Source organism: Gigantopelta aegis, chromosome 5 (assembly GCF_016097555.1).
Source record: "Gigantopelta aegis isolate Gae_Host chromosome 5, Gae_host_genome, whole genome shotgun sequence".
Lineage (NCBI taxonomy): Eukaryota > Metazoa > Mollusca > Gastropoda > Neomphalida > Peltospiridae > Gigantopelta > Gigantopelta aegis.
Window position 1 is genome coordinate 24,694,580 of NC_054703.1, and position 23,392 is coordinate 24,717,971.

General features: G+C 40.3%; 2 protein-coding genes across 4 annotated transcripts in view; both read right to left on the minus strand.

Annotated features, from left to right (window-relative positions):
- Window positions 1-6,893: 6,893 nt before the first annotated feature.
- On the minus strand, window positions 6,894-19,011 carry LOC121373477 (tyrosine-protein kinase SRK2-like). 3 transcript variants are annotated; one of them, XM_041500142.1, is made up of 7 exons: window positions 19,000-19,011; window positions 18,551-18,706; window positions 17,196-17,339; window positions 15,628-15,891; window positions 11,851-12,007; window positions 11,067-11,198; window positions 6,894-7,243 (listed from the first exon to the last, which is right to left on the minus strand). In XM_041500142.1, the coding sequence occupies exons 4-7, from the start codon at window positions 15,802-15,804 to the stop codon at window positions 7,059-7,061; spliced, it is 651 nt and encodes a 216-aa protein (XP_041356076.1). In that variant the 5' UTR covers window positions 15,805-15,891; window positions 17,196-17,339; window positions 18,551-18,706; window positions 19,000-19,011; the 3' UTR covers window positions 6,894-7,058. The 3 variants fall into 3 exon arrangements, with proteins under 3 accessions (XP_041356076.1, XP_041356075.1, XP_041356077.1); XM_041500141.1 differs by having other exon boundaries at window positions 18,537-18,706; XM_041500143.1 differs by lacking the exon at window positions 17,196-17,339 and having other exon boundaries at window positions 18,537-18,706.
- A 504-nt stretch (window positions 19,012-19,515) lies between these two features.
- The window catches only part of LOC121373029 (tyrosine-protein kinase Src42A-like), a 5,616-nt gene continuing 1,739 nt past the window's right edge, over window positions 19,516-23,392 (minus strand). The window contains exons 2-4 of the mRNA XM_041499472.1: window positions 22,218-22,320; window positions 21,368-21,472; window positions 19,516-19,579 (exon numbers count right to left, since the gene is read on the minus strand). Coding sequence (XP_041355406.1) covers window positions 19,516-19,579; window positions 21,368-21,472; window positions 22,218-22,320 — 272 coding nt within the window. The remainder of the gene's footprint in view (window positions 19,580-21,367; window positions 21,473-22,217; window positions 22,321-23,392) is intronic.

The following is a 23,392-nucleotide window of genomic DNA, read 5'->3' on the forward strand; positions in this document are numbered from 1 at the left end:
CACTCAGGGTTTGGAGTCGGTATCTGAACCCAGTACCTACCAGCCTGTAGACCGATGGCCTGCCACGACGCCACCAAAGCCGGTTACACGCAGAGGAATGCGGAAATAAACAGTTGAAACATTACCAAGACAAAAATCAAATTCGAGACATTATAACCAGCAAGAGTGTCAAAATCATATTACTAGGAACATATAACACAAAATGTGATAAATCTGAACATACATTTATACTGAACAGTTACCGATTACCTCCAAATGCATTTTTTTAATTATTTGTAACATAAAATTCTGAGAGTACGGATTTCAGCTGCATTTTGATGTAACATGTATGTTTCTAAATCTGCGAGATATTCCATACACGATTTGACGATTACTGACCTTGTTTTTGTCGTATTTGCGGAATTAAACTCAGTATGACTAAAGAAGGACAGCAAAAAGTTTGTGCTTGTTTACATTACCTACAGTCAGACCTTCGTTTTTGACGGGCGCGATTTTCCCCATCTCTGCATTTTGAGGAGTGTGATTTCCACATCCCCCCCCGTTGTAAGCATTTTGAGGAGAGCGACTTTTAGCACTCCTGGGTTTTTCCAAAACGAAGGTAGCCTACTCTTTAATTACATAGAATTTTGTCACATCTGTATTTTCATTGGTCAGGGCAATATCACATTTGATGGACCGGTAGGGTCGTCTAAGGGCAATATGACTAATTACGGAAGGTCATGTGACTGGTTTTTGAACAATAAGAAGACGGATATATTTCCATTATGTAATATATATATATATATCGATATGTCAAATTTATTTGCATTTTGTAGAGCTTTTTTGGGGGTAACCAGGCTCGGGACCAGGACGATGCGACATGCTTTTGGGAAATATATTTCACATGTATGCAAAAACAAAGAGCCTCTAATTTTCAATAAGACACCTCACTCACACTCTTTCAAAATTCGTGGATCTGCACCTGGTAACTTACGGACGATATATTTAGTACCGAGAGTCATGTAATGTGACAAATGTATCACCACTAGCTGAGGCAACGCTGGTGTTTAAATAATATAACGTTTAAAGGGACACTAAGGCATATTTTTCACTATTAAAGTCGTGTATGATAACTGAAATCAAACATTAATTGTATTTTGTTTAGATTACCTACCGTACAACTAACGTGTTTCTACTAGTGGTCATCTTGGTGTTTCTAATACCACGAAAGACATTTTTCATCGTTTTAAAAACGGACGTACGGCTGAGAAATAATGATTATGAAGTCTCGTTTTAGTCTATTTTTAAGAGTATTCCAACTTCTCAGATTCTTGTTTCACTTAGTGTCTATTTTACGGGTTGAAACCAGGATCTAGCTTTAAAATATGCCTTAGTTTTTAAAAACTAGGGTCTGTTCCTTTAAGTCTGCTAGTCTTAATTCTAATAGCTAACCTGGGTTCTGTTTGATTCTTGTTCTACTGTGGTAGAGTTGGTTATTCAATTATTATCAATTTACCATTTTAATTATTAACATTATCATTATTATGTCATTTAACTCGTGGTGGCAATAGCACGAACACATACTTCATTACTATACACAGTGCATTTAAAACAAAATCTTTAAAATGTCTATGTCAAAGTTAAAAATAAAATATTTCGTTATTTTTTCATTTATTTAATAAACAAATACAAATTAATCAATCGATCCATAATTAACTCTAGAATAATATTTTTAAAAGTATTGCACTGACGACAAGAAGAGATACCCGAATACTTTCTGGCTAAATATAGCATTGCCACCATCTTTGTTTCTTTTATCCATTGACTACAAATAATTCTGGCTAAATTTCATCTTTTGAATACTAGTATGTACGCATAAAACAGTGACGTCACTAGTCAATGTGTGTGCCACTCTCAAGATACAAAGTAGTTTATTAGTTGTAATTACAAAATTGTTTTACAGTGTATGTTCCCTTTTTGTGTGAATTTGTCGATTTATAACAGTCACTCAATTAGTATAAATCGCTTCGCTACACTTTGCGATTGTATTCAATGTGTGACCGTTAGACATAGGAAAATTCCTCCCCCAAGAAGGGCAAACTATTCTTATATGATGGACAAATTTACAAACAGACGAAAAGCCGGTTTCTTTTCTTATTGTTGTCCCTACTGTTGTACAAGTGAAATGACCGACAGAATAATTAAGAGACGGAAGTAGTAACATAATTCTAATTCAATCTGCATATAATAAGAGCATTGATTGGCTAATCAAAACAAAATGGGGGTGCCGCCATCAACATATCGGGACGGGTCACAGCTCAATGGACAGCGCTCGCTTTATGCGCGGTCGGTCTGGGATCGATCCCCGTTAGTGGACCCATTGGACTATTTCTCGCACCAGCCAGTGCACCACGATTGTTATACCAAAAGCCGTGGTATGTGTTATCGTGTCTGTGGGATGGTGCATATAAAGGATCCTTGGTTGCTAATCAAAAAGTGTAGCCCATAAAGTGTTGACAGCGGGTTTCCTCTCTAAATATATGTGCGGTCCTTAATCATATGTCCGATGCCATATAACCGTAAATAAAATGTGTAAAGTGCGTCGTTAAATAAAATATCTCCTTCCTTCCATAAACATATCATTGGTATCACCTAGTTCAGATACTTTTAAAAGCACAAACTAAAGTTTGTTTTGTTTAATGACACACCAGAGCATATTGATTTGTTAAGTATCGGCTATTGGATGTCAAACATTTGGTAACTGACATATAGTCTTAGAGAAGAAACCCGCTACATTGTTTTCATCAGTAGCAAGGGATCTTTCATATGCACCAGAAACTGCTCAGTGGCGCCCCTTTCAAGTGGCGCCCAGAACACGTATAATACCCGTCATACACTAGTAAGGCCACTGGTAAACATATTTACTCTATAAACGTTGGCAAATTCTTGGCAAATACAAAAACCGTTTCTTTGCTCCCCTATTGGAGTGTGTAATGATATAAATTCATAAAATAACTGTAGGCCTAAATGAAATTAGTTTTATGTAGTTTTCTGAGCCCACGTAATCCAAAGTATGATCTATACATGCACAAGACTACCAGGAAACATTGTTAGTCATTGTGCAGTGTGTTGGATTAGGCAAAACGCACATGTCCGAAAGAAAATTCACACTTTTACGACCAGCAGCGGGACGTAGCCAACTTGTAAAGAGCACGCCTGATGGGCGGTTGGTGTAGGATTGATTTTCGTCGGTGGGCTCATTGGGCTAATTCTTGTTCCAGCCAGTGCCCCACGACTGGTATATGCTATCCTGTCTGTGGGATGGTGTATGCAAAATGTCCCTTGCTGCATTAGGCATTAGGAAAATGTAGCGGGTTTCCTCTGATGACTACGAGTCAGAAGTACCAAATGTTTGACATGCAATAGCCGTTGATTAATTAATCAATGTCGCTTTGTGTCCTAGTGGTGTTGTTAAACAAAACAAATTTCTTCTTCCTATTTATTATAGCAACAACGTGTAGTGTGTTGGAGGAGTGCAAAGCGTAACAACTCGCATATGTGTAGTCCGAACAGTAGGCCAGATTAGTTTTAGGATGTTGCGTTCCTTTGTTAGAAGCTGGTGAAACTGTTCGATTGTTTGGAGAGGATTTTTTTTAATCAATTAACTTGAAAATGATCGATGTAAAAGTATTTGACGTCAAACATAGGATTGTTGTGGTATTAGAGCGGAAATCTTTGCCAACTTTTTGGTTGTCGGGAATTGCCAAAAAATACATAGCTTGGTCTCTGAGAGTAATGAGAGCGTATTTATGTCCAAATGTCCGCCTAGCTCTCTTACAGTCACAGCACTCGGGCTAGAGAAATTGTTGATTCAGTTTTGCCTGTTTTATAGCTAATATCATCTACACTACTTTGTTCTGGTGTGTGGAGAAATGACATAGAACGTAACGTTTGTATATGTTTGTTGGTTATTTGTAGCAACATTTTATTTTCACCTGAGTTCCCGCTACATTCACATAGACAACTAGTGATAGCCTAATTGGAATGCGTGTACGAACTTGTGTCAACACGAATGTTAAAGTAATTTCACGGCGCGTGTTCACAGGAGGTACTTGGGTCAAAGTCCTTCCCTGGTTGTGATATATATTTTGGTGTGTGTGTGTGTGTGTGTGTGTGTGTGTGTGTGTGTGTGATTTTAGTTTAATATATTGCACTTCAATCAAAACACACCTGATTTATCATTGTAATTGCATGGTGAAGTTACTGTAAAACACTTATAAAGTTTGCAAACAGTCGTGAGACCATTTTCTGATTCAGTATATAGTAAAAGAAATGACTTTCAAAATACTTTAATACAATATCAAGTAAAAAACATTGAATTTGTCATTCATACGCAGTAACTGTAAAACATAAAATATTAACAATCTTAAAATTTAGCGAAATCCCAATAAGTGACATATTAGCGACATAGAACTTCTGCGAGGACATCATACCCAACACTAACAAATGGAATAAGCTTAAGTTGTAGGATCAGCTGAAATAATGTTTTCCACGAATCGTGACATTATACAGCTTACAGACATTTTGAATTCAGTAGAAAATTGCAGTAATGTGCATGCTAACTAACTATTTAGTGTCTGTGATATATGTATTTTCTTTTGTACAGTTCTTTACACTGTGTTATAATTTAACTGTTGCGTTTTTATACTGATGATGCTCATCACTTAAAGGGGCATTCCTGAGTTTGCGGCAATTTTTATTGATGTTATTGACTAACAAAGACGTTTTAACGATTGTAATTACGTATCAAATATATTTTTCTGGATAAAATATTAGTGGCTGTATATTAAACGTGTTCCTGATCGTTATATTTGTACTAGGTTAAATTTTATTTTATTTCATAAAATTACATGAAATAATTTTGAAAGTTAATATTCTGATGTCACCGGTAGATGTCGCTCGAAGCACAGAAATGCCTACGTCACGACAAACTTCCCAGAGTGCACACAGACTTCGGGTGCGTTCTCTTCACCTCTCCTGGACATGTTCCAACTGTTCTGTCCTGGACAGCGAAAGGAATGAGTTTGGAACAGGAAGTTACTTCACCAACACGGCTGCTTCTGTTGAGGAGGTGGCTGCTGCAGAAATCGTGATACTTGAATCGGAATAACACGACAATGATAGTCCGTCACTGACCATGTTGACTATACTACAGTGTTTGAAATAATACATTTTATATATTTTGTATAAACCGCAATTAGCTTACATTTGCTATTCGGCACCGGGTACTAGTGCCTGATCTATTATTATTAAAATTAGATGCACCGTCTATTATTGTTAGTAGTAGTAGTAGTAATAGTAGTAGTAGTAGTAGTACAGTCCGTAGGAACCAGGGTGGGGAGGCACTTCCCCTCCCCAGGACGAAAATGTAAGGTTTTTTTTTGTCCTACTCTATTTAAATAAAGGTAACAATATAGCTTGTGCCCCCCACCCCCCCCCCCCCCCCCAAGGTTGTATCCCCTCTCCAGATATCGTACGACTTAGCAAAGTTATTGGTTGTAAGGGTTTGTAATGTTTTGTATTGAGATACTTACTTGTTTGAACTTTATTGTTAATGAAAATGTTCACGAAAAGTGAAGAAAAACATCACAAATGAACGACAAGCAAACGACAACAAATCGGATGTTGATTGCGCGAACCGTGCACGAGAAAACAAACCGAACGGAGTTGGAAGCATAACGCAGTTAGGGACGTTGACGATATTGTTATTTCCAAAACACTTTTACTTTTCTTCTTACCTGAAACCAAACAGAAATTATTTCCAAAAACATTTGTGTAGGAGGATGGGACCTCACAAAGCAGACGACAAGACATCGGAACCATTCATGACACAAACTATTTAACTTTGAAGCACAATTGTTACAGGTTCCACAGCGAAATGGCACTATGCGTGTGTCGTTACGCATTCGTTTCAAGTATTCAGCATAACATAAACGCTTTAAATTGCAGATTTTGGTTAGGCTCACAAGTGGGAAACCCGTGCCCCCCCCCCCCCCCCCCCCCCCCCCCCCCCACCACCACCACCCCCAAGTTCCTACTGGCCTGCATAGGGCAAGTACGATGAAGCGAGGGTGGGGGCTATTGCTCCCTACAATAATTCTGAAACAAAAATAATATTATATTATTGGTAGTAAATCTTAAGGCAAAAATGAATTTTATCTGTAGAATGCAAGAAATTGCATTTCATGATATTTAGGCCTATGGCCGAATTTACTGAGCTTGTTTTAACGCATGTGTTTGAATACACGTGTGTAAGACATAAACAAGGTCTGTAAATTCTGCCCCAAGTTTTCAAAATTTGACAGGTCAGCCCCCCACACCCCAATGTGTTTACTTGCTTCCGCCGTGCCTGTCGGGCCGACTTTACGAAGCTTGTTTTTTTTAAACACGGGTGCTTAAGAATTGCAAATGTATGTAGTTACATAAGCGCACGAGATAGGGAGCGGGTTTGTTTTTGTCAGCCCTTGCAATTATCCATGGCAATCGGCAATGTCGTGAAGATTGCCGTGGACGTTTTTAATTTTTACAGCATATTTTGCATTGGACTATATTCAATTGTTTTGGGGGTTGAGTCTTTTTTTTTTTTTTTCAGTGGCATGTTTTCTTGCCGTAGACATTTTCTTAATTGCAAGGGTTAGTGTGTGTGGTCAAGTCCCCCCCCCCCCCAGTGCTAGAGAAACACTTCAAATTCGGGACTGTCTCGAACCACGTCACTGGCTATCCACAGACGGGGCCCGGGACAGTCATACCTGAAACCATAGAGGTATATGGGCATGATAAAGGCTCTCTCTCTCTCTCTCTCTCTCTCTCTCTCTCTCTCTCTCTCTCTCTCTCTCTCATAATTTATCCCAGAATATCTCCGTTTGTTAGCATCTGTTTTCGCTCTGTTTTGTCCTAGATGTTTTGTGACACTCTATCATGAGTACCGAGTTCTATCAGTCACTTTCTGTTGATAGACAATTGTTTTCAATGTTCAACAATATCAGCTGGAATTATTTTCATTATATGTTTCAGGCTCATTAGCGCATTCGTCGACAAAATTTGTTATAGAGGTGTTCAAAGGTTGGTCTTGCTTCGGGATTGTCATTCCAACATTTGAGCATTGTGCCATAGTACCAGTCTTGACATTCAGTGGCTGAGTCAGTGGGCGTAGGCATCCGGTAGCCATTGCATATGTTCTGGATCACCTCAGCATTTCTCATTCCTGAAAATAAAACAAGAGAGAAATGCTAAATCAAAAACATTAAAGGATCTTTTCTTCTATTTTCTCATCGACAGGGGAAAAAACAAGAGTTTGTTTTGTTTAACAATACTACTAGAACATATTGATTTATTAATCATCGGCTATTGGATGTCGAGTATTTGATAAATTTGACGTATAGTCATAGAAAGGAAACCGACTAATTTTTGTTTTCATTAATAGCAAGGTATCTTATATATGCACCATCCCACAGGCAGGATAGCAAATGCCAGGACATTTGATATACCAGTCGTGGTGCACTGGCTGGGACGAGAAATAGCCCAATGGGTCCACCGATGGGGATCGATTCTAGAGCGACCTCGAATTAAGCGAGCACTTTACCACGGGGCTACGTCTCTCCCCGACAGGATATGAAATACAGGTATTACAGGTTTTGGTGTATAAATCGTAAGGGATAAGTGTGTGTGTGGGGGGGGGGGGGGGGGGGAGGAGGTGACAAGTCCATTAAAGGAAATCGATCCTACGACCCATCGTGTCTCAGACAAGTGCGATACCCCTAAACAACATCCTGCCAAAACGACATAGTTTGAGCAAATTGATTTATTAACCATCGGCTATTGGATATGAAACATTTGGTAATTTTGACATATAGTCTTTGAGAGTAAACCCGCTGCATTTTTCCATTAGTAGCAAGGGACCTTTCATAGGCATCCGACATTTTACTACAATATCATATATACCTAAACTACCATCACCGGTAGCTAATCATCATCATTATACTGGTCATTACTACCATAACATTATGGTCATCGGCATATCACCGTATCATATGCATATCATATGATTATAATGATAATAATAATCATCATCACTATGATCATCATCACCACAATATCATCATAAACTTTGTTTTGTTTTTCAACACAACTTGAGCACATTAATTTATTATTCATCGGCTATTTGGATGTCAAACATTTGGTAATTCTGACACATAGTCATCAAAGGAAATCCGTGCATTTTTTCCCTAATGCAGCAAGGGATCTTTTACATGCCTTTTCCCATAGGCAAAAAAGCCACATACCACGTCCTTTGACCAGTTGTGGTGCACTGGTTGGAACGAGAGAAAAAATATCATTATCATCATCATCATCATCATCATCGTAGCAAAACCACTCTTATCTTTATCATCTGCAGTGAATACATTTCATATTTAAAGGCAGGCCTACCCGTATATGGAACTCGTCCAAGTGTGACCATCTCGTACATGAGTACACCAAATGACCAGACGTCCGATTTTATAGAAAAATAATTTTTCAGCGCAGCTTCCGGTGCTGTCCATTTGATTGGGAACTGCATTTCTGAAAGAAAAAAAGTATCACAAATAAAATACTTTCGTTATCATAAAAATAACGGGTGGATGGATGAATGGATGAATGGATGGACGGACGGATAGATGAATGGATGGATGGATCCCTGGGTGGATGGATGAACAGGTGGATAGATGGATGAATGGATGAACAGACGGGTGGATGGATGGGTGGACGGATAGATGATTGGATGGATGAATGGATAGATGGATGCGAGGGGAGGGAGATTGGTGGGTGGGTGGATGGAAGGATGGACACACTGACGGATAGATGGACCGACGGATGTATGTGTTAATGAAGAAAATCTTCTGGGGGGTTTTCTTTTCTTTTTATTTTTTTTAAACCGCCACAAACATTTAGCACAGAGACAAATAATGATATTGTTTTGGACATTACAAACATGGATGATGACGAGATGGATGGTGAAACCGCAGTATTTCCATTTCAGTATGGGACTATGGGACGGGGGCCGTGTTCCACGCTTGCTGTCAGATGAGTTATCTCGGTATCACCCGAGCTCGGGGTACACGAAAGCTGCAATGCATGCTGGGTACTCAGTGGGATGTGAAAGTGGACAGTAAACTAACCTTAAAGATGAGAGGATGTTCAGTTATACATACGTACCGCCACGCAGGGTTTGGTTTTCGTCTTCACTAATTAGTTTGGCAAGTCCTAAGTCGGCGATCTTTACGTTCAGGTCAGTTCCCACTAATATATTAGCTGCACGTAGATCTCTGTGGACGTAACTTTGGCTGGACAGGAAAGTCATACCGTCTGAAATCTAAAGTTCCTTTTGCTCAACGACACCACTAGAGTACAATGATTTCTTAATCATCAGTAATTTTGGCAGTCTTAAAGAGGAAACAATGTAGTTTCAAATTGTAATTTCGCAAAATAGTGTTGATTCTATGAATCTATCTAGTTCCTCGTCTATAGGAGAACAGCCACTCCCAAAGAAATCCTTTAGTGGAGATTCCACCTCTCTTGCACATCCGAAAGGAGGACTGCCACTTCCAGACTAACTTACTAAATCAAAACTAGTATCAGACAATTAAAAGTTTGTTTTGTTTAATGACACCACATGGACACATTGATTTATTTCTTATCAGCCACTGGATGTCAAACCTTTGGTAATTTTGACATATATAGTCTTAGAGAGGAAACCTGCTACATTGTTGAATTAGTAGCAAGGGTTATATGCACCATACCACAGCCAGTCCTGATTCACTGCCTGGAACGAGACATAGCCCCTTTGCACTGCTGTATAAAACCAAGTTACTGTAAAAGTCAAACTGTCTGAAATTGAGCCAAGGTTACAGAAGAAGGAGGAAATGTTTTATTTAACAACGCATTCAACACATTTTATTTACGGTTATATGGCGTCGGACATATGAATAAGGACACACACACACACACACACACACACACACACACACAGATTTTGAGAGGAAACCCGCTGTCGCCACTAATTTTTGTTTTCATTAATAGCAAGGGATCTTTTATATGCACCATCCCACAGACAGGATAGAAAATGCCAGGGCATTTCATATACCAGTCGTGGTGCACTGGCTGGGACGAGAAATAGCCCAATGGGTCCACCGATGGAGATTGATTCTAGAGCGAGCGCTTTACGACTGGGTTACGTCTCGCCCCGACAGGATATGAAACACAGGTACTACAGGTTTTGGTGTATAAATTGTACGGCTACTTGTAGGGATGGTGTGTGTGTGTGGGGGGGGGGGGGGGGGGGACAAGTCCATTAAAGGAAATCGATCCTACGACCTATCGTGTCTCAGACAAGTGCACTACCCCTAAACGACATCCTGCCAAAACGACACAGTTAGAGCAAATTGATTTATTAACATTTGTGAAACATTTGGTAATTTTGACATATAGTCTCTGAGAGTAAACCCGCTGCATTTTTCCATTAGTAGCAACGTATCTTTTATAGGCATCAGACATTTTACTACAATATCATATATACATAAATTACCATCACCAGTAGCTAACCATCATCATTATACTGATCATTACTACCATACTATTATCATGGTCATCGGCATATCACCGTATCATATGCATATCATATGATTATAATGATAATAATAATCATCATCACTATGATCATCATCACCACAATTTCATCATAAAGTTTGTTTTGTTTTTCACAACAACTAGAGCACATCGATTTATTAATCATCGGCTTTTGGATGTCAAACATTTGGTAATTCTGACACATAGTCATCAAAGGAAATCCGTGCATTTTTTACCAAATGCAGCAAGGGATCTTTTACATGCATTTCCCTATAGACAGAAAAGCACATACCACGTTCTTTGACCAGTTGTGGTGCGCTGGTTGGAACGACAGAAAAAATAGTATTACCATCATCATCGTAGCAAAACCACTCTTATCTTTATCATCTGCAGTGAATACATTTCATATTTAAAGGCAGGCCTACCCGCATATGGAACTCGTCCAAGTGTGATCATCTCAAACATGAGTACACCAAATGACCAGACGTCCGATTTGATAGAAAATTCATTTTTCAGCGCAGCTTCCGGTGCTGTCCATTTGATTGGGAACTTCATTTCTGAAAGAAAAAAAAGTATCACAAATAAAATACTTTCGTTATGATAAAAATAACGGTTGGATGGATGAATGGATGGACGGGCGGATAGATGAATGGGTGGATGGATGGACAGGTGGATAAATGGATGAATGGATGGACAGACGGGTGGATGGATGGGTGGACGGATAGATGATTGGATGGATGAATGGATATATCAATGGATAGATGGATGCGAGGGGAGGGGGATTGGTGGGTGGGTGGATGGAAGGATGGATACACTGACGGATAGATGGACCGAAGAATGTATGTGTTAATGAAGAAAATCTTCTGGGGTTCTTTTTCTGTTTTTTTTTGTTTTTGTTTTTTTTGTTTTTTGTTGTTGTTGTTTTTTTTAAACCGCCACAAACATTTAGCACAGAGACAAATAATGATATTGTGTTGGACATTACAAACATGGATGATGACGAGATGGATGGTGAAACCGCAGTATTTCCATTTCAGTATGGGACTATGGGACGGGGGCCGTGTTCCACGCTTGCTGTCAAATGAGCTATCTCGGTATCACCCTAGCCCGGGGTACACGACACCTGCAGTGCATGCCGGGTAATCATTGGGATGTGGAAGTGGAGAGTAAACTAACCTTAAAGATGAGAGGATGTTCAGTTATACGTACCTCCACGCAGGGTTTGTTTTTCGTCTTCACTAATTAGTTTGGCAAGTCCTAAGTCGGCGATCTTTACGTTCAGGTCAGTTCCCACTAATATATTAGCTGCACGTAGATCTCTGTGGACGTAACTTTGGCTGGACAGGAAAGTCATACCGTCTGAAATCTAAAGTTCCTTTTGCTCAACGACACCACAAGAGTACAATGATGTCTTAATCATCAGTAATTTTGGCAGTCTTAAAGAGGAAACAGTGTAGTTTCAAATTGTAATTTGGCAAAATAGTGTTGATTCTAGTAATCTATCTAGTTCCTCGTCTATAGGAGAACAGCCACTCCCAAAGGAATTCTTTAGTGGAGATTCCATCCCTCTTGCACATCCGAAAGGAGGACTGCCACTTCCAGACTAACTTACTAAATCAAAACTAGTATCAGACAATTAAAAGTTTGTTTTGTTTAATGACACCACATGGACACATTGATTTATTTCTTATCAGCCACTGGATGTCAAACCTTTGGTAATTTTGACATATATAGTCTTAGAGAGGAAACCTGCTACATTGTTGAATTAGTAGCAAGGGCTATTTTATATGCACCATACCACAGCCAGTCCTGATTCACTGCCTGGAACGAGACATAGCCCAATGACAGGGATCTATCCTAAACCGACTGTGCATCAGTCGAGTGCTTAACCACTGGACTACATCCCGCCCCTTTACACTGCTGTATAAAACCAAGTTACAGTAAAAGTCAAACTGTCTGAAATTGAGCCAAGGGTTACAGAAGAACACATTTTATTTACGGTTATTTGGCGTCGGACATATGCATAAGGACCACACACACACACACACACACACACACACACACACACACACACACACATATATATATATATATATATATATATATATATATATATATATAGGGATGAAACCCGCTGTCGCCACTTCATGAGCTACTCTTTCCTATTGGCTGCAAGGGATCTTTTGTATACCACGGCCTTTGATGTACCAGTCGTGAGATCTTATGCAATGTGAACAACTAAACACGTAATACATGGTCAGGGCTGTATCTTTGCACAAAGCAAAATAGTGGTTAATTCTATGAATCTTGTATCTAATGGCAACCTCGTCTATAGGAGGACAGCCACTCCCAAGATAATTCACTTGATATGTCATCCCTCTTGCACCATCACTGTGACGGAACATGCTCTTAATTTACTTGATATGTCATCCCTCTTGCACCGTCACTGTGACGGAACATGCTCTTAATTTTGTTTTCGTCTGTGGCGATATTAATTGTGTTAGAGGGCCGTGTGCAGTTCCTATGCACTTAGCCCAGGTGGGCAACTTGTTACGTAATACCTCCGCGCGACCGTACCCTCTACTACACACCCAGCCAGGTGCGGAGGCCATGTGGCGAGTAGTTACGTAATACCTCCGCGAGTGCGGTTTTTACAACCGTGATTTGGGGACTAGGCGTCATTGAGTCTGACCATCTGAGGAAAAATATGCCGGCGTGTTCGTGCTGGAAACTCACATGATAAGATTCGGTGCCGCGATGTACCCCCAGGTGATATTCGATTGATAATAAATAGCTAGTGTTTTAGAGATATCGAGGAGAACCATAGGAAGGTATCCAGGGGGAACGTTGTCCGTCCGGACTTGGTAATTATTATTTCTGCTCTGTTGTATAACCTTGATGTGATTGATGTGACTTTAAATATTTTACCCCTGCGCGTGCTGTAACCTCACCGTGGTGCAGGGGTGTAACATTCTCTTTGAGAATGGCCAATACAGCACAAATTGAAGTTTAGAGTAAAATTCGGTGTCCGTAAAATTCTGTGATATTTGTATTTGTATTTTTGGCACAGTTCTTTACACTGTTTTTGTTTAAACCTTGAATTTTTATATTGATGTTGATCATCACTTTATTTATTTGCATTACCATAGTTTGACACCCAATAGCCGATGTATTTTTCGTGCTGGGGTGTCGTTAAACATGCATTCATTCATTCATTCATGCATTCATTAAATATTTTAATACTGTATTATACCAATATTCTTTAGACAGTGTCTTCGGTCATCTGACGAAGTAAATCGTAGACTTATTGTTCTATATATATACGAGTATTTGGTAATATAAAGCTTAGCCAGTCATCCTAGAGGACCTAGGTAAACTGTAGGTTATTGTCTTTATTGTGATAGGTACCAGTATTAATTCTGTGTTACAAGGTTACTGAACGAGTAGTAAGGGTTAATTAAAAATTAACCAGTTAGGAATAGAGTGGTAATTCCTTTATTACTTAAGTTCCCCTAGAAGCGTTTCTCAATTATCACACGTGTGGGTGTTGTGTCACGGTGAAGTGATTCGCATATTGTGTAAACTAGACACCTAGAGATTAACTAATTAAGTGATCAGTTCTGGGTTGTTATTATTGTTGTTATTAATTAACTACTGCGGCAGTACATTTGTCAGCGTAGATTAATACAGATTCCAAAGTGTATTGTGTTTTTGTTGTGTTTTCTAGTGAACTAAACGTGCTATAATAATATATACTTTATATAAGATATTATCTCTGATCATACCTAGACGAGCCAAAGCGGGTATATACATGCCTGTTACAGAGATATCTAATAGATATACAGTTAGGAGAGATATTTGGACAATCGTATTTCTTTCAGTTACGGGTATTATAGGATCCCCGTGACAGTCACAGAGAGGACTTACTAACTCAAAACTAGCACCGAACCTAACGACACCACTAGAGCACTGATTTATTTATCATCGGCTATTGAATGTCAACCATTTGGTAAGTTTGACATAATATATAGTCTTAGAGAGAAAAATTGTTACCTACTTTCCATTAGGAACAAGGGATATTTAATAAGCACCACCCCACAGACAGGATAGCACATACCATGGCCTTTGATATACCAGTCGTGATACACTGGATGGTACGAAGCATCTGACAGAGTTCAGCTCTGGTGGCATGCACTCATGAATCCCATGTCAAAACAGTGATGATACCAGGTGTTCATTGGTATGCACAATTTCAAACTATAGAATATCATCAACCATCATTTTGGTTAGTGGTGTATTTTAGTATATCTACCACACACATATATATATATATATATATATATATATATATATATATATATATATATATATATATATATATAGCGGGTACTCCCCGAGTGTCTTATGATATCATAATTTATCAGCACGAGTTGATAAAAGTATGAAAAAGCCGAGGCTGTGTATGCTTTATCAACGAGTACTGATAAATTATAATAATATCACAATACACGAGGGGGTATTCTTTTTATGATCAAATATCGTTCTTTTCATTTGCGACAATTGTGAACAATGTCAGTAATGTGGGTTGAATGTCATATTTGGCAGTGGTAGACTCGTTAACTAGCAGAACGACAGTGGCGTGACGTCATTAATGATGTTTAGCGCTGAAACATACACAGTGACGTAACAAAAGAAGCGATATCTCCTAGGAGAATATCGCAAAAGATATCGCAAATTATAGTTTGCTGCAACTAACAGACTAACAGAGACTTTTTAACAATTGTTATTGCATATCAATTTTTTTCAGCATAAAATATCAGTGGCTATATATTAAACGTATCTCTGATCGTTCTAATTTTGTACTAGCGTAAATTTCATTTTATTTCCTATATCTTACAATGCAGCACAATAAGGAATGTTCCTTTAATGGATGATAAAGGCTATATATAGCCTCCAAATGTTTACCATAAATCAGGATTTGTTTACCTGTCCCGAGATGTTAATAATTGCAGGAAGTTTCAGATGCTCCTTGTTGTCCGAGTCTCTCATGAATTCTAGAAGAGATCCATTTTCCATGAACTCTGTGATGATGTAGATGGGTTCGCTGAGCGTGCACACTCCAATCAGCATGACGAGTTTGGGGTGACGTAACTTGTGCATCATCAGCGCTTCTTCCAGAAAGTTCGCTGACGTTATCGTGCCTGTTTTAAGCGTCTTCACCGTAAACGATATGAATGTTGTAGATACTGGCTAGAGAGCGAAACAGGGGGAAAAAAACAACAACAAAAAAAACAAATCAGAAACAGTGTCGAAATATTGCCGTCCGGACCTTTTTTAATTTGTTTTGCCAGCCATTTGTACAATTATTTTGTGTCAGTCAGGGGAGGATTATGGGGGGTTTCCCCAGGTGCACCGACCCCAGCCCACCCAACGATTAAAAAAAAAAAAAAAAAAAAAAGCCCACATTAAGTAGCGCTGATGTACACATTAATTTGAAACATTCTCTCTGTAGCAGCGGGATTTAGCCCAGTCGGTTGAGTGCTCGCTTGAGGTGCTTGCGTCGCAGGATCGAACCGCCTCGGTGGATCCATTCAGCTGATTGGGTTTTTTCTCGTTCGAACCAGTGCACCACAACTGGTCAAAGGCACTGGTATGTGCTTTCCTGTCTGTAGGAAATTGCATATAAAAGATCCCTTTCTGCATTAAAAAAAAAAATGTAGCAGGTTTCTTCTGATGACTACGTGTCATAATTACCATATGTTTGACATCCAATAGCCGATGATTAAGTGCTCTAGTGGTGTCGTTAAAAAAACAAACACATGTTGACTGGGTGTGGCGCATGTTTTCAATGAGAGCGTCATGTGCAAAACTCATGCGGCCAGCCGGAATGAAAAAAAAATTGTATATAAGGCATATGCTCAAAAAGCAACCCGCAGACACATATATCAGCTGCAACAGCCTATGAGCCTGTAGGCCTTAATTATTGAACAAAATTCATTCTACTTATTTTCATGCTTCGATTCAATTAAGATTCAAGCACGCTGTCCTGGGCGCACACCTCAGCTACGTGGGCTGTCTGTCCAGGACAGGGAGTTAGTGGTTAGTGAGAGAGAAGTGGGTGTAGTGGTCTTACACCTACCCATTGAGTCGTTACATCTCGCTGTTCTGGGCGCACACATCAGCTCCGTGGGCTGTCTGTCCAGTACAGGCTGTTAGTGGTTAGTGGTTAGTGAGAGAGAAGTGGGTGTAGTGGTCTTACACCTACCCACTGAGTCGTTACATCTCGCTGTTCTGGGCGCACACCTCAGCTTTCTGGGCTGTCTGTTCAGGACAGTGGATAATTAATAGTTGTTAGTTGTTAATGAGAGAGAAGTGGGTGTAGTGGTTTTACGTCTATCCATTGATTCGTTAAAACTCGCTCTGGGTGGGAGACGGTACCGGGTTGACAATTCTGTACCAACCAGCCTTATGTCCGACATCGGCATTTAAAATAATGTGACATATACAAATTTATTTTCGAAACTGGTATAACATTGAAGGCCTGATAAACAAACCTTTAAAGACCTCTCCAAAATTTCCGGTCCCAATTCTGTTCAGTTTTTTAATCTTCTTCCTGTTAATCTCTAGTTCATGTAAGTTTACTGGAGGCGGTACTTTATGGCAGGGCGTGGTTAACATGCAACAAAGGCCTTCATTGGCTGTTGAAAACAAAAAAAATGAAACTAATATAACAAAGAATTGTCAGTGCCTGTCAATGACCAGTTAACACAAAACGTCTTAACTTATTGTTTATTTGTTGATTGTGCCACTGAAAAATTAAAGCTCACATCCACGTTATAATCCCTTGAAGTAATGCGATCAAACCCGTATCTCTGCACAATGCAGAGTCAAATGGGTATTTGGCAAAATAGTGGTTGATTTCCATGAATCCCCATCTAGCCTCCAGGGGCGGGATGTAGCCCAACAGGAAAGCGCTCGCTTGATGCGCGGTCGGTTTAGAATCGATCCCCATCGGTGGGCGCATTGGGCTATTTCTCGCTCCAGCCAGTGCACCACGACTGGTACATCAAAGGCCATGGTATGTGCTATCCTGTCTACGGGATGGTGTATATAAAAGATCCGCTCTGCTAATCGAGAGTAGTCTATGAAGTGGCGAAAGCGAGTTTCTTCCTTCAATATCTGCGTGGACTTATATGTCCGACGCCATATAACCGTTAATAAAATGTGTTGTGTGTGTTGTTAAATAAACCAATTCCTTTTTTCCTTCTTTCCACCTAGCGTCGAGAGGAGGACCGTCATATCCAAGGAGATCCCTAGTTTGAGTGCAGTCCTCGAAGTTCGCGGCGGCAATCGGCAATGCCTTCGCAAAAGCTACCGCAAAATTTATTTACGACAGCATTTCATTGCCGTCGCAAATCTGAGAGTGGTGAAAAGTTTGTTGGATTTTTTCTCTGAACTCTGTTCCCAGATCCCAGAAAAATCATGTATAATCTAGTGTGGCCCAAGTTCTCCTCAATTAATATAAAGCGGTTTGTGCCGGTATAGAAGCATACTGAAGTAAAGATGAGATGCCATCTTTTAGCATACTATTACTGCAGTGGATCATAGATGAATAATTTCGACAGTATTAATCTTTTCTTTAAAATTGCCGCCGTAGTTCTGATGCAAAATTTATTTGCGACGGCACTTAACTGCCGTAGCAGACTTGTCCGAATTTCAAGGGCTGGGGTGCCCTTTAGCGTTATACTATTATGTAGGAATGACGCTAGAGATGACTAGAAATGTGTAATACTTTGGCAATCATCGACGACCAAATGAGTACCTACCGGCCTTAATTATAGTGACTTACCACTACCAAGGCCGGTAGGGACACCCTCTAAATCCGCCCCTGTTACCTATTGCTGCTGACCTTTGTAGTGTTCCACAAGACTAGTTATGTCCGGGAAAGTGTGTCTGGGAGTGATAAACCAGCCGCCATCTCTCACTGGTTTGATTTCGTAGTGCGCCACAAGCGGCCAGTCTCGGTCGTCTTTGTTTCGTATTGAGAGGGCGTACGCTGACTTGTCTGTTGGGGAAAAAAGAAAGGATGAGTGATTAATACCGCCTCAGCACATTGTGTTTTCAGAGAGAGAGAGAGAGAGAGAGAGAGAGAGAGAGAGAGAGAGAGAGAGAGAGAGAGAGAGAGAGAGAGAGAGAGAGAGAGAGAGAGAGAGAGAGAGAGAGAGAGAGAGAGAGAGAGAGAGAGAGAGAGAGAGAGAGAGAGAGAGAGAGAGAGAGAGAGAGAGAGAGAGAGAGAGAGAGAGAGAGAATACTGAGACAAAGAAAGCGAGTTGGGGATTTAACTAAAAATGTTCTTACTGGATGACGGTCACAGAGAGAGAGAGAGAGAGAGAGAGAGAAGAGAGAGAGAGAGAGAGTGTTAGCTTGAGTGGGAGCTTCACATCCAGACCACCATCTGAAAGAGAACCAGCGAGCAGAGTTACAGCTAGATGAGAAACCAGTATCTGCCACATTATTTTCATTTCAAGTTAGAGACAAAGAGAGAGAGATCCAGAGAGAAGAGAGATACAAGTTCCTGGGACACACACATAGAGAGAGATCTGAGAGAGAGAGAGAGAGAGAGAGACAGATGGGAGAGAGTTGTTAATGGAGAGAGAGAGAGAGAGAGAGAGAGAGAGAGAGAGAGAGAGAGAGAAACAGACAGTGTAGAGAGAGAGTGAGAGTGGGAGAGAGAGACCCACTGAGACGATAAAACTCGAAAAAGAAACAGTGGAACCGCTACAGAGAGAGAGGGCTGAGAACCCAGTAGAGAGACCAGCCTTATAGAGAGATGACTGAACCACGAAAGCACCGGACATGCCATACTAAAAAGGTTCACTGGATCACAGCCAGCATCAACTTAGTGTTAGCTTCTTCCCGCTTCACATCCAACCACCATCTGAAAGAAAACCAGCGTGCAGGTTACAGCTAGATGAGAAACCTGTATCTGCCACATTATTTTCATTTCAAGTTATTTCCATGCTTATATCCAATTAAGCCATAATAAAGTTCCTGGGAACACACATCAGCTATCTGGGCTGTCTATTCAGGACAATGGGTTAATTGTTAATGGTTAGTGGTTAGTGAGAGAGAAGAGGGTGTAGTGGTCTTATCTACTGAGTCGATAAAACTCGCTCTGGGTGCGAACCGCTACCGGGCTGAGAACCCAGTACCTACCAGCCTTATATCCGATGACGTAACCACGACAGCACCGAGACATGCCATACTGAAACAGATCACAGTTCTTTTCCCGAAATGGATACCTAGCACAGCTATTGAAATATATCCGCAGAAGTAGTATCCTACAATGACTGTGATGATGTTGTGTTGTGACAGCCTAGTTCAACAACATAAAAAAGGAAAGTTTAGTCTTTTTTATTTGATTGATCATCACTTTATTTATTTGCATTACCATAGTTTAGACACACATTGATCTATTTTTTGCTGGGGTGTCATTGGCTATTGGGACAATCATTCCATTCTTCTATATTCATACAATATACTCTGTTTTCTAGAGGAAACCCGCTGTCGCCACATAGGCTACTCTTTTACGACAGGCAGCAAGGGATCTTTTATTTGCGCTTCCAACAGGCAGGATAGCACAAACCACGGCCTTTGTTGAACCAGTTATGGATTACTGGTCGGTGCAAGTAGTTTACACCTACCCATTGAGCCTTGCGGAGCACTCACTCAGGGTTTGGAGTCGGTATCTGGATTAAAAATCCCATGCCTCGACTGGGATCCGAACCCAGTACCTACCAGCCTGTAGGCCGATGGACCTAACCACGACGCCACCGAGGCCGGTCAACAAGATAAACGTCTTCTGCAAGGTATTTATTATTCTGATGTTTATTCCTGAGCGAGGTCCAATAAATGTCAAAATGTTAAAAAACGGACCGTAGATGTTGTTTACCTTGGTTAACTAGTGACAACCTTGAAGTGAAGTTGACAGGGGACAGCATGAAGTTTGCAATCATGTGTATCTATGTCTTTCGTGTAATTCCCACCGGCCTCGATGGCGTTGTGGTTAGGCCATCGGTCCACAGGATGGTAGGTACAGGGTTCGGATCCCAGTCGAGGCATGGAATATTTAATCCACATACCGACTCCAAACCCTGAGTGATCCATAACTGGTTCAACAAAGCCATGGCTTGTGCTATCCTGCTTCTTTCCTGTCATGGACAGAGGAGCCGGCTGAGGTCGGCACCTATGCCCATGATAGGCGTGCGCTACAACAGCTTGTTCTGAATGTACACGTTAAAACATATTCCTTCCTTCCTATCCTGCCTGTGGGAAGCGCAAATAAAAGCTCCCTTGCTGCCTGTCATAAAAGAGTAGCCTATGTGGCGACAGCGGGGTTTCCTTTTAAAAACAGTGTCAGAATGACCATATGTTTGACGTCCAATAGCCGATGATAAGATAAAAAATCAATGTGCTCTAGTGGCGTCGTTAAATAAAATAAACTTTACTTTTACTTTTCATGTAATTCCCATGCATATGTAGCCTAGTATATAATATATTTTTAAAAAAACCCAAATAAACAAACAAAACAAACGAAAACAAAGCAAACAAATACAAGACCATCACAAATATTCGCATGGAACAGCGAGTTGAAAAGGTTCCGTCGATTCCAACCTGTTTAAAAAGAAAGTACGCTTATTACGAATTTCGAGATATCGATACTTACTCTTGAGATTCCGGGGAGCTATCCTTCGCTACATAATTACTTGGGATATAGCCATGCTTCCTGGATCTTCTGTTGGTCGCTATCCACCAATCGCCATCGAGCTTGCTGGTAAAAAAAAATAAAAGAAGGAATTTTCCTTACACTTCGGATTATCCTACGTCATATTTGTTTTATCAGAAAATTTCAGACTATTTAATAATAATCCCCTTCACACTACTTGTGTTCTGCTTTAAAATAATAATAATAATAAAAAATAAATAGGTAATACTTATAATACTTATAATTATAATTATAATAATTCATATTATTATAATGTTTGGTATGTAGTTACAGTCTCGATTTTCTGCTTTTAAAAAAAAAGAAGAAAAAAAAAAAAAAAAAGAAAAGAAAAAGATAATAATATTTTTTTTTTTAATGTTTGGTACGTGGTTAATATGTCGATGCTGGTCGCAGGATCTACCTATATATTGTGTGATTTTGGTTTCTTGACGTCCCAACCAGTGTCCCACGACTTGTGTAGAAAATGGTGTGGTATTTGCTGTCCTGTCTCTTGAAAAGTCGTCCACTGAAGGTTCAGGAACGCCTCCCCCCATATCTGCCCACCGATCTTGGGCAGGATTCCTCCTTGCAAAGCTATGGTTGCGTTTTAAAGTAAATATTGAGTAAGTGCAGTCAACCGCTTGTCGCTAACGTCCGCTAGACTGATTTTTACGCTATACAGTAAACCGACTTGTCACTTTGGAAACCAGTCAAATATATTGTTCGCGAACATCAGCGAAACGTTTGCTGGCTGAATTTGGGGCTGATTGCCCATGCAAACCCCTCTCTTTGTGTTTTGAACCGCCCTTACCTGCTTTGGTCTACTTCCAATATGTCGCCTTTCTTGAAAGGCAAATCGTCATTGCCGAGAACATCAAAGTCGTAGAGGGCGCGATACAGAACGGATTTTGTTTCTGAAATTAAAGAAAAAGAAGTTTCGAAAATTCTGTGTTCTGTGCTAGTGGAAACTACGAACTGTATTACTGTAATACACATGGCACTAACTAGTTCAAAAAAGATAAACAAAAACAACAAAAATTTTAAAAAAAAAAAAAAAAAAAAAACTAAACAACGGACCGGTAGAAATGTTTCTCTTGGTGGACTAAGCACTAGCCAAAGCGTCTGTGAGGGCGAGAAACATATTGAAACATTTGTCTATCACTGCTTGGTGGACTAAGCACTAGCCAAAGCGCATTTTTTAAAAGGGTGATAGACAAATATATGTGAAACATTTGACTATCAGGCCCTTGGTGGACTAAGCACTACCCAAAGCGGCTGTGAGGGCGAGTAACATATTGAAACATTTGTCTATCACTGCTTGGTGGACTAAGCACTAGCCAAAGCGGCTGTGAGGGCGAGTAACATATTGAAACATTTGTCTATCACTGCTTGGTGGACTAAGCACTAGCCAAAGCGGCTGTGAGGACGAGTAACAGGGCGAGTTTCTGGACGAGTCATAGGCATATTGCAATTTTGTCCAAGCAGCCGGCCCTTCCTGGTGTGTGTGCACTAAGCATGTGTGTAGCCAAAGCGGCTGGAGGGCGAAGTAACATTATTTTGTCAAAAACATTTGTCTATCACGTGCTCGGGCCGTGGACTAAGCACTAGCCAAAGCGGCCCTGTGAGGGCGGGTAACATATTGTCAAACAGAGGAGACTGTCTATCGTGCTGCTGTTTGGTGGACTAAGGTTGCACTAGCCCTAAGCGGCTGTGAGGCAACGAGTAACTTGGAGTATATGGAACACAGTGTTTTGTCTATAGCACTGCTGTGAGTGGGTAAACTAAGCACTAGCCAAAACGGCTGTGAGGGCGAGTAACATATCGAAACATTTGCCTTGTAAACCCAGTGCTTGGTGGGGACTGCACTAGCCAAAGCGTCTGTGAGGGCGAGTAACATATGGAAACATTCCCCCCTATCACTGCTTGGTGGACTAAGCACTAGCCAAAGCGTCTGTGAGGGTTTAGGTAACATATTGAGACATTTGT

Excerpts from the sequence above, each read along its gene's own strand:
- LOC121373477 (XM_041500142.1), bottom strand. The coding sequence starts at position 15,804 with ATGATGCACAAGTTACGTCACCCCAAACTCGTCATGCTGATTGGAGTG. Across the intron at positions 12,008-15,627 it reads TTATTAACATCTCGGGACAG|ATTTCAGACGGTATGACTTT; the intron begins GTAAACAAATCC and ends AAGGAACTTTAG. Across the intron at positions 11,199-11,850 it reads AAAACAAACCCTGCGTGGAG|AAATGAAGTTCCCAATCAAA; the intron begins GTACGTATAACT and ends TTTTTCTTTCAG.